This window comes from Xiphias gladius, chromosome 10 (assembly GCF_016859285.1).
Source record: "Xiphias gladius isolate SHS-SW01 ecotype Sanya breed wild chromosome 10, ASM1685928v1, whole genome shotgun sequence".
Taxonomy (NCBI): Eukaryota; Metazoa; Chordata; class Actinopteri; order Istiophoriformes; family Xiphiidae; genus Xiphias; species Xiphias gladius.
In genome coordinates, this window is record NC_053409.1 from 27274263 (window position 1) to 27287292 (window position 13030).

General features: G+C 42.4%; 1 protein-coding gene across 1 annotated transcript in view; it reads left to right on the forward strand.

Annotated features, from left to right (window-relative positions):
* kiaa0586 (KIAA0586 ortholog) overlaps window positions 1–13030 on the forward strand; it is a 56588-nt gene that overhangs the window by 24002 nt on the left and 19556 nt on the right. The window contains exons 10-12 of the mRNA XM_040137447.1: window positions 8352–8520; window positions 8791–9308; window positions 12153–12225. Of these exons, the coding sequence (XP_039993381.1) occupies window positions 8352–8520; window positions 8791–9308; window positions 12153–12225 (760 nt within the window). The remainder of the gene's footprint in view (window positions 1–8351; window positions 8521–8790; window positions 9309–12152; window positions 12226–13030) is intronic.

Sequence of the window (13030 nt, forward strand, 5' to 3'; positions counted from 1 at the left end):
GTTTGGGATGGATGATGGACGGATGGATGGATGTTAATGGTAGTTTTTCGGTGTGAAACATCTGCAGCGAATGTGTTGAGTTTTATTACCAGGAGCTTAATAGTGAAAAACTGGAAAATGAAAGTGACTGTAATGAATCAGTGAATGAGAACAGTGTTGTTGTTAACCAGAGGAGGAACCAGACGAGTGATGTGGTATGATATGGGACTAGCGCCCAAGACCTTATTTGACGCTCGGTTATTTTAGAGTACTTGCTTTTATTTGAGACTTTATGATAAATGTTTGTGTCATCTGCGAGAAGAGCTGAGAAGAGCTGAGGGCTTGGATCATTAAACCACGGAGATAGATATGATGATATTTATTTTGGAAGACAGACTGAGAGACACCAGATTTTTTTTAAGGTTTTCTGTACTGTCGACAGTTGTAGTACTAGTAATGGTAGTATTAATGAAGGTTTGGGGTTGTTTTCAGTAGTGTGAAAGCAATTAGAAGAATATTAGCAGTTTTTAGGAGATGTTGTACTACTAAGTGTACTACAATGTCTGTATTGTTCATTGATCATGAGAGCTGAGGAGAGGAATATTAAAACCACGGGAGGAGATGATTGAAAGATGAAGTATAAGAGACAGACTGACAGCCACCAGACAGATTTATTTTTTCAGTTTTGTTTCTGTGTTGTGACAGTTGTAGTACTATCAATGGTAGTAGTAATGGCGTTTTTTCAGGTGTTTTCAAGCAGTGTTGAAGAATATTAGATTATTATTGATATTTAGAGGATGTCGTTGTACTAGTAGTAGTAGCTAGCAGCACTAAAATCATTTATAGTAGTACCCAGTAGTACTGGTAACAGTTTTCGTAGTAGCAAGTAGTACTAGCAGCAGTTATAGGAGTAGGTAGCAGTATTAGTAGCAGTTATAGTAGTCGTGGCTACCAGTATTAGCATAGTAGTAGCTACCAGTGGTGGCGGTAATACTCAACTCAACTTTATTTATGAAGCAGTTTACAAACAAAATACTTTACAATACGGAGAGAAAAACAGAACAACGGAAAGGAGAAAGTGACAAAGTGTTGTTATTATTGTTAGTAGTGGTAATAAATACCAGTGCTAATGTAGCACTAGCATCCCATGTAGCGCCCCACATCCACAGATTTATGACATGTTGTATTTGTGGTTGGTAAATGAGGCTGGAGAACTCTGCTCTGTGTGATGCTCAAATAAAGTCAGATGGTTTATCTCAGAGGTTCGACAGACGTGTCCTCCAGGGGGCGCTGACGTGTTACCGCTGCTGGTTCAGGAGTCTGTACGAAGCAGTCAGTGTGAGCAAGGCTTCGGGATGGAGCTCCTCAGCAGGGGAGGCACAGCAAGCCTGTTATTGGCTGGTGGTTACCATGGAAACCACAGCTGCAGGCAGGGTGGGTAGATGGAGAATAATGTAGCGCACGCACACACACACACACACACACACACCGCAGTGTGGAGTCTTTGTCTGCAGAGCTGCTTCAGGTTCACTGCAGCACAAACACGCTCACACACACACATTCTCGCACAAAGACATCTTGTTAGCGGCCTCGAACGGATTTATCGACCAATCAGAGACCGGCAGAGGTGAAGTGAGGGTGTGCAGGCTTTCATTCTACAGTGATTAATCAGAGCGCGGGTCTTTATTCTGTGTTAAATGCAGCAGAAGGCAGTCTGACTCCTCAAATATCTGCAGAGTGAACATCAGCGCAGCTCAGTAACACACACACTGTGCACTGTGTACCGTCCCCGTTGTTGTACCTGCAGTACAGTATACGAGCAGCTGGAGCGGCTGCAGCAGTAAATGTAGTATCAGCGGGAGCAGGTGTTACTCTGTCAACAGCAGTAGTACTGGTTGTAGCCGTAGGACTGTCAGTGCAGTCAATATCAGAGGTAGTAGAACCTGTAGTATATGCAGTAAGCTACTACTACTGTTACTACTATAGTAGTATTGGTACCAGTACCATTGTAGCTATACTTAAAATTTGCAGTAGTAGTGATTGTATAAGTAGTACTAATGGCAGAAGCAGTAGCATTGTTTCCAGTAATGGTAGCGGCCCTCTCATTAGTATTGGTGTTGCAGTAGCAGCAGTACCCATGTCAGCAAAATTAGCAGTAGCAGTAGCAGCAGTAGTAGGAGTAGCAGTAGTAGGAGTAGTAGTAGCGGTAGGAGTAGTAGTAGCGGTAGGAGTAGGAGTAGTAGTAGTAGTAGTAGGAGTAGTAGTAGTAGTAGTAGTAGTAGTAGTAGTAGCAGCAGTAGGAGTAGTGGTAGTAGTAGTAGTAGTAGTAGCAGTAGGAGTAGCAGTAGTATCAGTAGCAGTAGTAGTAGCAGCAGCAGTAGTAGCGGTAGCAGTAGTAGTATCAGCAGTAGCAGTAGCAGTAGTAGCAGCAGTAGTAGTATCAGCAGTAGCAGTAGCAGAAGTAGCAGTAGCAGTAGTAGCAGCAGTAGTAGCAGTAGTAGTAGTATCAGTAGTATCAGTAGTAGTAGCAGCAGAAGCAGTAGTAGCAGTAGTAGCAGTAGTAGTAGTAGTAGTACTAGCAGCAGTAGTAGTAGTAGTAGTAGTAGTAGTAACCCTCTCAGTAGATTTGGTTTCTTGCTGCATTGCAGATTTTTCTCTTTGAGAAACAACACACACCAACACTGTGTGTGTGTGTGTGTGTGTGTGTGTGTGTGTGTGTGTGTGTGTGTGTGTGTGTGTGTGTGTGTGTGTTTGTGTGTGTTTTTTTATATCCTGCTGGGGACTTTAACCTGAAGTCAAACTACTTCATTGGGACTCAAGTCACTCTGGGGACAAAAATTGAGGTCCCCATGGGTAGAGACGACTGATTGAGGGTTCAGACCTGGTTTTAGGGTTCAGGTTAGAATCAGGTTTAGGTTTGGGTTAGGGGTAGGGGGCTGAGGAACGCTTTATGTTAATGAGTGTCCCTACAAAGACACCACCACAAGTGTGTGTGTGTGTGTGTGTGTGTGTGTGTGTGTGTGTGTGTGCGCGTGTTTGGGGGGTGGGGGGGTGGGCAGTGATGGTTAAGGTGCCCTTGGTTCAGTGCAACAGTTCACTGTGTGCATGCTAATGTTCACATACACACACACACACACACACACACAGTGATGTCTATGTGAGGGCTCCTCAGAATTTTAAACAGGAAACCACCCTGGAGTCTCCACAGTGTGTGTGCGTGCGTGCGTGACTGGGAGTGGCAGCTTCTGCTCTGCAGTGAGAGAGAGTGGTGAAGTGATGTGAATGGAGTTCTTCATTCGCTGCAGCGGAGCTGAACCTACTCATCAGTCGATCAGTTAGTCAACTGACAGAAAATGAATCGAACTATTTTGATAATTGATTACTTGTTGCAGTCATTTTTCAGCTCTCGTCCTCTGGTGTCAGTCCTCTGTCACTGTAAACTCTCAAACTGACTGCTGGTCAGACAAAACCAGACGTTTGAGGAGGAGAGGACATTTGGGCTTAATTCAATTGTAACAGCCATTTTTCACGATTTCTGACATTTTATAGACCAATAATTAATCAATAATTTGAGAGAGTCAGATTAATTACTGATGAAAGTGATCATTAGTCGCAGCCCAACACCGTAGAAAGGATTCAGGTCTCTGGTTGTGTCGTAGTGTAAGACACGTACCTGTGATTCTTACATGATTCCAGCTCAGAACCTTTGTTGTACCGAAACTGAAATTGTCCAATGTTAATGATACCTGGACATTTGGTTGGACAGCATGTTGAAAGACGACAGAGGGTTTCTTCCGTCTGAATAAATCACATCTGTGTGCTGAGGACAGGAAAATGATTGTGATGCCAAACTCTGGAGATCTACTTTATTCTCATGCTGCTCGCTCCAACTTAAAGCAGCCTGATGCGGTTTTTCGTGGAGCTTTTGTTTCATTGCAGGGGATAAATATCCCACTCATCACCGATCATCAGTATCATCAGAAATAGTGGCAACGAGGAGAGAACTACTTCCTATCATCTTCATCTTCTTCCTGCTTCATTGTGTAAAGTTTATTTAGAGGCTGGGAAACCCGAGAGCAGCAAACATGTGTAGTCTGACAAACCAGCAGACTAGAACAACACAAACCAGGTCAGACCACCATGATAAAAATCATCCAATAATAAAGCTTTATTATCTACAAGGGGAATGAGGGAATCTAGTTCGTTCAGTTAAAAGGGTGCAGAGCACCGGAACCTAGTTCTGTCAGGATTAGTGCGTTCATATGGAGCTTCTGAGGTTAGGCAGTTATTTTGTTGTGTTGATAAAAGATTTAAAGGAGAGAAGAGGAGTGAGGTAGTTTTAACATTTATACACAAATATCACGAGATGGTTATTTGTCATTGGTCTGCACAGAAATCCTCCCGTTGTTTTAATGCAGCCGCAGTTTCATCCGTCTGTCTATAAATCCCTGCCGTTAGCGTCCCTCCCCCTCCCCCCGCTCCTCCTCCGTTGCCGTGCGGTATGCGGTGGTTGCCACGGTTACCAACCTCCCCGGCCGAGAACATCATTTATTCAGGAATGTGCCGAGGTAACAAAGACAGAGAGAGAGGAAAGGTGATGTGTGTTCAGTTTGAACGAGTTCCACACTGAGCTGAAACCGTCTTTCGGAAAATGTTCATCTCGGAGTGAAACGGGATCATTCAGCAGTGTCACGTCGGCTTTCATGCCAATGAAGAATTTGAGAGCGCTGAGCGGAGGCTGTTAACCCTGCAGGTGACAGGTGAGGAGGTGAGGGGTCATAGGTCAAGGGTGTCGATGTTTGTGTGTGCGTGCGCGCACGTGGTTCCCCCTCCATCATCGTCTCACAGCGTCAGCTCCATTTATAGACGATGATGTAAGCACTATCCCTCTCCCATGATCCCCCGCTACACCCTCCCTCCACCTCCCCCGTTCTCGAGTGTCTCAATATGATGCCTTCTCCCCCTCCCTCTCCCCCTTCTTTCTTCCTCTCTGGCTGAAAAATGAGCAGTCGACTGTTTCTGGTGTTTACCCCCCACCCCACCCCCACCCTGCAGAATCCCCCTCCCGCTGGAGTGTTCAGACTGGCCTCACGTGTTTTTTCTCTGTCGAATATAGTCCACATGTAGCCCACATTAGGCCATATGGATCAATTCTCTGGCCCGGATGAGTCCACATTTAGCCCCTGTTTGTCCTTTCCATTATCACATTTAGATCCACGTTAAATAATCAGGCTTTATGGGACCACATTTAACCCAAATGGACCGCAAATTTGTCTTGATTTAGTCCATGTGGACCCATGTTTGGCCCACATGGGTCCACAAAGCCTTTACAAGCCTACATTTAGCCCATATAGACCTTACTTAACCTATTTACTTACTCACATTTGGTATACATATAGTTACTCACACGTGGATCCACATTGAGCCCATGTGGGGCATTGTGTTTGGATTTGGTTGTAAGTCCTCCATTTTACCTGAGAGAGAGAGAGAGAGAGAGAGGATGATGATGATGGGAAACCACAAGGACAAAGTGAAAGAAAAGGTCGACAAAGACTTCATCAATATTCATCTCCACCCGCTACTACAGAGCTCGTGAATTATTGGCGTCACGTAAATGTCTACAGAGTGGAGGAGAGGGAGGGGGAGGGAGGGGAGAGGGGGAGGGAGGGAGGGAGGAGAGGAAACAAGGCCTTTTTCACCTCTTCCTCCCTCTCTCCTCTGTGAATGGAAGTTCTCTTCTCCTTTAGCAGCATCCCTGCTGTTGCCATGGGAAACCACTGAGGTGTTGCCTAGCAACAACAGCAGCAGCAGACTAGCAAGCAGCAGCTGTGTGAGTGTTTTGGAGCTAATGGCGGCCATTTTATCCCCACCCATCACACACACACACAGACACACACACACGGCAGAAAAAGCCAATTAGTGTCGGCCGTCTGGCGTTTACTGAGTTTCTCTACAGTCTGCTGCCTCTGGAGTCAATCAGAGGACACCACAGTGTGTGTGTGTGTGTGTGTGTGTGTGTGCGTGTGCGTGTGCGTGTGTGCGATCAGCTGTGTGATTAGTGATGATGATAAATCCACCCAACAAAAATAAACCTTGCACCGTCACATTTAGCAGCTCACACTCTTCCAGAGGTTTCCTTTGCTCTGGTGCGGGCTGTCGCTTCAGATACTCACATTCAAACAAATTCAAACATCTACAGCTGTATGCAAATGTTCGCCCCTCAACCCCGAGAAAATTCTACATTTTGCTGATTTTTGAGGAGAAAAGAAGCACATCCAGATCTTAACGGGGGCCTCTTGTCTGTCAGACTCCAGCAGGTTGAAGCTGGTGGGTGGAGAGCCCACCAAGGCAGTGCTCGGGCCCCCTCCTTTTCTTGCTTCATAAAACGACATGAAAGCTGCCTGCTCAAGTTCTTTTTTCTAATAAACAGATGATTCTGCTGTTCTAGTGTCACCCAAGGATAAAGAGAAGATACCGGACGTATTAGCTGATGAGTTGGACAGAATAAGGAGTTTCCAGGAAACAGGTTTCTCATTCACTTGGCTGAGACTGCGTCTATCTTGTGTGGGCTGCAGGCCTGGCTGAGGAAGGACTCTGACCTAGTCATTAAGATCGAGAGGATGTCAATAGTTGCAAAATCCTATGTTAAATACTTGGGTTGCATTTTTGATAACAACCCTGGAGCTGCTGCAATGGCTTTAAATGTACTGGACAAGGTAAATGCCAGAGGTAAATATTTAGCCAGCAAGACAAACCTACTGAACAGAGACAGTGTGAAATGATGTCCCTCAGGCCTGAGCCAGTGTTACTTTGATTACGTTATCAGCTCCTGGTACTGGGCCTTTACAAAAGCTTTGAAACCGGAGCTTGAAGTAGCACAAAACAAACTGATTAGAGTTTATCTCAGGCTTGATCCCAGAAGTCACATTGGTAGAGGACAGGGCCTGCTGTCATACTCAATTAAATGCTGTTAGGATTTAATATATAGATACAAACAGATTTTATACGGAAAGGTTTGTTGTTATTTTTATAATCACTACAAGAGGGTGGATGAACTCCAGAGCCAGTGCAGCAAACTTAAGTGTTTATAGATTTAAGTCTAAGACAGGTCAGGTCTCTGGTCTGTGTTCTGGTGCCATGGAGCAGAATAAGATACCAACTATAATTAAGGAGTCAAACTCTCCTGCCTTTATACAACATGGAGATATTAACATGTCATTATAAACATTTACATCTTGAACTGTGTCAAACAACCAGTGTCTCTTATGATGTTGAATCCCTTAAATGTGTTTGAAAAGATTTCGTCAGTTGTTTACTTTTTTAGCCTTATTTTCTAATATCTTAATTCAAATACCTTTTTTTTTGCTTGTACTTTTTAATGGAAACGTTATCCAATGATACTGCAGGCATATCCCTAGTACAGAATATGTTTTCCTTATTTTTGTCTCTTTTTACCAACCTGACCCCCCCCCCCTGCAAGAAAATGAGAACACTGAGAAAAATTAAGTTAGAAGAAGAATAATGAATAATAAGAAGCAAAAATATTTAAGTTTAAAAAAATAAACTTAAATTAAAACCATAGAAGATAAAGATGTTAAGTAATAACTCTTATATCCTACAACTGCATTAGACCATAATTACACTACATGAAGTGGCCAATAGCAACACAGGGTTAGTCACATCAACACATTACATGAAGTCAAAATCCTCACAAATTCACAGATACATTAAACAGACCTCGTTTGAGCTGCAGCTAAACTCATGTCACACTCTCCCTGCTCGGCCTTCCTAATTATTCAACTCTCTTTCAAAATAAGACACTTCAGTTTGAAAGGAAATAACAAAATAAAACCCCTGAAAAAACTATACTAAAAAACACAAACTTTAATTATTCTATATAAGTGCTCATATTTGTTTCTTTTCTTATTTTCTTATTTATTCTGATATTCATTTATGCCCAGCTCCGTAACTGTGTCTATAGTGTGTACATTGTTGACTTAATATTCTCCTCAGAGCTGATACTCTGATTTTTATAGTTACACAGCCTATACAGTACTATGCACAAATTCACCCTCACTTTATTACTCTTTTTCCAATTTTATTACCTTAATAAGTTTCTCTTTTGTTCAATTTTAGAGTTTATATTCTTTTTATATATTTATTTCCTGGTGGGTTGGTGCCATATTATTTTGGCACCAAATAAATTCCTCTGAATGTGTGAACGTACTTGAAAAACAGTAATAATAAGATTCCGATTCTGATTCTGATTCTGGTTGTATAAATATTTTAGGAGTGAGCCACACTTTGTATTGGAGTAATTTACATTATCTCTTAACTGTACTGTTCTCTATTGGTCTTCTTTTTTTATTTAGAGGTGACCTCTACCACCGAGGTGCTCCCAGCGTTTCCACAGCAACCCAGACACTTGAAGGAACTCACATGCAGTCATCAGCCAGTCACAGCCAGGTGGCGGGGAGGAGAGCCAACGAGGTGCTGATGGAGATGGGACGTCTGAAGACTGAGATGAAGATGCTTCTGACGGTGAGAAGACAATAAAATCGAGACTAGAATACAGTAGAGTACAGGAGAACTGTCAGAACACCAGAAATCGTGACTTTTCAAAATGGCTTCAAACCTGATGGGGATTTCACAGATTCAGGATTTTTTTTTGCATTCTGAGAGAAAGGTCGACCTGGGAGACCCAACTCAGGGCATCAAAGACACAGAGACCTGACGTCTGTACTCAGAGTTTTTTTTCTGTTTGTTTGTTTGTTTGTTGATCTAAAGACTGAATGACTTTCTGTAATCCAGCAGCCAGAAGACTCTCTGAAAACTACAAGGCCTCCACCTGACCACCCCCAGTCCCAGCAAAACCCGCTTCAGTCCCAACAAAACCACCTCCAGTCCCAACAAATCCAGTCCCAACAAAACCAGGCCCAGCCAAAACTGCTTCAGTCCCAACAATCCGAGTCAAAACAAATCCAGTCCCAGCCCCAACGATCTCAGTCCCATCAAAATCAGTCTCAACCAAACCAATTCCAATCCCAACAATCCCAGTCCCAACAAAACCAGTCCCAATCCCAAAAATTCCAGTCCCATCAAAGCCTGTTCCAGCAAATCCAGCCCCAACAAAATCAGATCCAGTTCCAGTCCCAATCTGTGCTGGTCCAGAGGAGGCCTGTAGTTCCATCCATGTTGGAGGAAGCGGGTCAGGTTCTCCGTAAGGTTCAGAGACAGAAGAAGGTTCTGGAGGAGAACCTGGAGGCTCTGCTGAGAGCCAAGACCGGAGATGTCCTACACTGCCAACTGGAGGCACTGGCTGCCAACAGGTAGCTTATGCAATCTAATAGGTATCAATAACTAATAGGTACGAAAAGGTAACTACAAGATAATGATGCTGCTGCCATTATTTTTAAACCTAAACAGCTAGCATTAGTTGTACTAACAGGAACCTAATCTGTAGCTAACTGATTTAATGCCTGCAAACACATAATCAGCGCTAACATTTACTTGCTAACAGACAGAGGAACAAACATGATTTATGTAAAGCTATGCTAACAGGTGACTTATATTAAATTTGTGTTTGCTTACTGATAGCTTGTGTTAGCTTTAATCTGCTTACTGAGGGCTAACATTAATTAAATGCCTGTTAAGAGGCACCTAAATTTAACATTATCACTGCTAACAGGTAGGGCTTGCTAATGCTATCTGTGTGTGTGCTAATAGGTAACTAATGGTTAACATTGAATAACGTTATTTTTAAACCTGCTAATCAGTAGCTAGCTTGATGCCTACTAACAAGGTAAATGTCGACTTTTATCAGAAAATATACAGTTTTTGTAACATTAACTAAATGTCTGTTAGCACATAGCTAACAATAAATTCTATGTCCAACCACTGGTAGCTGGTGCTAACTTAATCTCTGCTAACTGGTAGCTAACTAAATGTCAGATACCTTTACCTTATGTTAACTCTATGTCTGCTAATAAGTAGGGCTTGCTTATGCTAAATGTGGGTAACTAAAAGCTAATGTTAAAATCTCTGTGACGGTATCTTATAGGAAAAGGTTACTAACAATGTTTTTTAGTCTGTTAACTCACTGTTAATCTGGCTAACTCACCACATAATCAACAATTACTACATGCCTGCTAACTGGCAGCTAACATGAACTGAAGTATGTTTAAAGGCAGCTAACATTTATTAATTTACTTTCAGTAAATCATTCTGTAGTTGTTGAAAATAAATTATAAAAAGCAAAGAAAATTTGAAATTTGTGAATAACAAAATACAGTTAAATAAAATTTATTTATTTTGTTTAAAGAATGACTAGAAATAGACTATTTATACTCTGACTGTAATTCTAGAGTTTGGGCAGTGTTGATTATTGATTATGAAAGCAGAACAGAAATGTATTAGTGATCTGGAAGAAGTACTCAGATCTCTTACTTAAGTAAAAGTAATAATACCAGAGTTTAGAAAGACTCAATATATAACACTTGATATAAGTTCTAGATCTACTGAAAAGACAAAGTGGAAGTAGATCAGGTAAAGAAGTGCAATGACGGTGCACAGTAAGCGCCAGTTAAGCATGTTGGGGTGTTAGAGGTGTTAGGAGAGGAGATGCTCTCAGAGGAGATGAGTCTTCCAGAGTTTCTTGAAGATAGAAAGGGACGCCCCTGCTCTGATAACAGTTGGTAGCTGGATCCACCACAAACGGGAACAGTCTGGACTGTGACTGCATTGTGTGCAGGGATGGCAGTGCCAGACGACGTCCCGCAATGGAACTCAGTGGCCGAGAAGGAGCATAAGCCTGTACGATTGAGTTCAGGTAGATGGGTTCAGACCTAGAAGTCACCCTGTATTCAAGCGTTAGTGACTGGAATTTGATTTGGTCAGCCATGGGTAGCCAGTGGAGGTCAATGAGCAGCGGAGTGAAACGTGTCCTTTCAGGCTGATCGAGAACCAGACGCGCTGCCTCATTCTGGAACATCTGTAAATGTTTCACTGGGCCTGAAGCGCGGCCCACTAGAAGGCCATTGCAGTAATCAAGGCGACAGATAACCATGGCCCATACCAAGACTTGGGTGGTGTACTCGGGTGTAGAGAAATGCGGCACAACCGGGAGACAGATGCAGCATGGTCAGACAAGGAGAGCTGATCATCAAACATGACACCCAAGTTTCTCACGGCTTTGATTGGGTTGAGAGATGAAGAGGTGATTTTGATGTTGATACTGTGATGGAGAGGTTGATTGGCCTGGATTAATAAGAGTTCAGTCTTAGAGAGGTTTATTTGAAGGTAGTGTTCCCTCATCCATGTGGAAATATTTGAGAGAAAGACTGAGATCTGTGCTGAGACCGTGGGGTCATCTGGCGGGAATGACATGTACGGTCGGGTGTCGTCTGCATAGCTGTGATATGAGAAGCCATGCGAGTGGATAATCGGACCCATGGAGGTGGTGTATATTGCATGTGTTTATCACTTTAATTTTACAGTTGGTAAAGGTGGAGCTTATTTTAATGACTGTAAATACTGCTTGGTAGTTTAATCTGTAATAATACATCATAATTTATTTGTTGATTATATTTTGAATGAATAATCTGAATCTGCAAATTAACATATATCTCCAAAATGTACTGTGGTAGAAGTTGAAGGGAAATAAAATGGAAATACTCTAGTAAAGTACAACTACCTCAAAACTGTAGTTTAGTAAATTTACTTAGTTACTTTCAACTGCTGAAAGTGCTGCTGCTGAAGAATCATTATTTTTACTTAAGTACAGAACCGCAGACGAACACTCACTGTCAGAGTGTGTGTGAGTGTGTGTGTGTGTGTGTGTGTGTTGATGGTGTTGATTGACAGCCGGCCTCGGAGCGTCCTGTAGGCAGTGTCGAGGTGAAGCTGAACCCAAACATCACTTTGATTGACAGCTGTCAGACTGAGGAGCTTCTGTTTCTGTTTAGATTTTCTCCCACTGCTGTGGATCTTAAATCACTCCTGTCAAACTCGTCTTTCTGCTGTTTTTTATTCTCCTTACTTTTTAAAGAAAAATGTAATTCTGTTTTTGCACAGAAACAAATCAAATCTGCTGTAGTGTGTGTGACTGTCCGCCCAGTCTGCTGCTCTGATCTCTTTTTGACTGTTGATTAGTTTATGTCCTCTGTCCTCTGCAGAGACTGGACCGAGGAGGTTCGAATCAAGAAGACCGTGGACGCCTGGATTAGCACTTTATCCAAAGACGTCCAGGTGAGCTCTCGGCAGATTGTACACAGATCCTGGAATTCCAGGTATCATTTGATTAATGATAAAACTGGCAAAACTGTGTTTAAACAACCAGGTGTTGCCCTGTAAAAGTTTTTTTTTAAAAGTCAGTTTGGAGATGAGTTGGCTCACACTCCCACAACACTCCCCCAGTCCTCCTGTAAAACCACAACTTGTTATTTTTACACGTCAGTTTTTCTACAGACTGAACAAAAGAGATAAAATATGTTATTCAAGGATCTTTAGAAGTGCTGGTAGGTGGATTTTGTTCCCTACGGACAGAGCCAGGCTAACTGTTTCCCTGTTTCCAGTCTTTATGCTAAGCTAAGCTAACCAGCTGCTGGATGTAGCTTCAGATTTACTCTACAAACGTGACAGTGAGATCAACCTGAACATCCAACTCTGAGAGAAAGGGAAGAAAAGTCACTATTTCTTGATACCATGTATGTATCATGTTTAGAAATGTCAAAAATGTTTAAAAAAATGCCGATCACAGCTTTGCAGAGCCCAAGGTGACGTCATCAAAAGTCCGAAGCTCAAATGTGTTAAGTTTATTATACATGAAGAAAGGTGAGATGCAAGTCCTGCCATTTAGAAGATGGAACCTGATAGTATGTAGGATCTTTTCGCAAGTTTCTGCTTGAAAAAGGAGTAACACGATTAATCGACTGTCAGAACAGTGGCACATTATTTTTCTGGCACTGAGCTAATTGATCAGTCGACTAATCGTTTCAGTTCTACTCAGTTCTCATTCTTCCAGATGTTTGCAGGTCCTGAAAAGTCTTAAAAA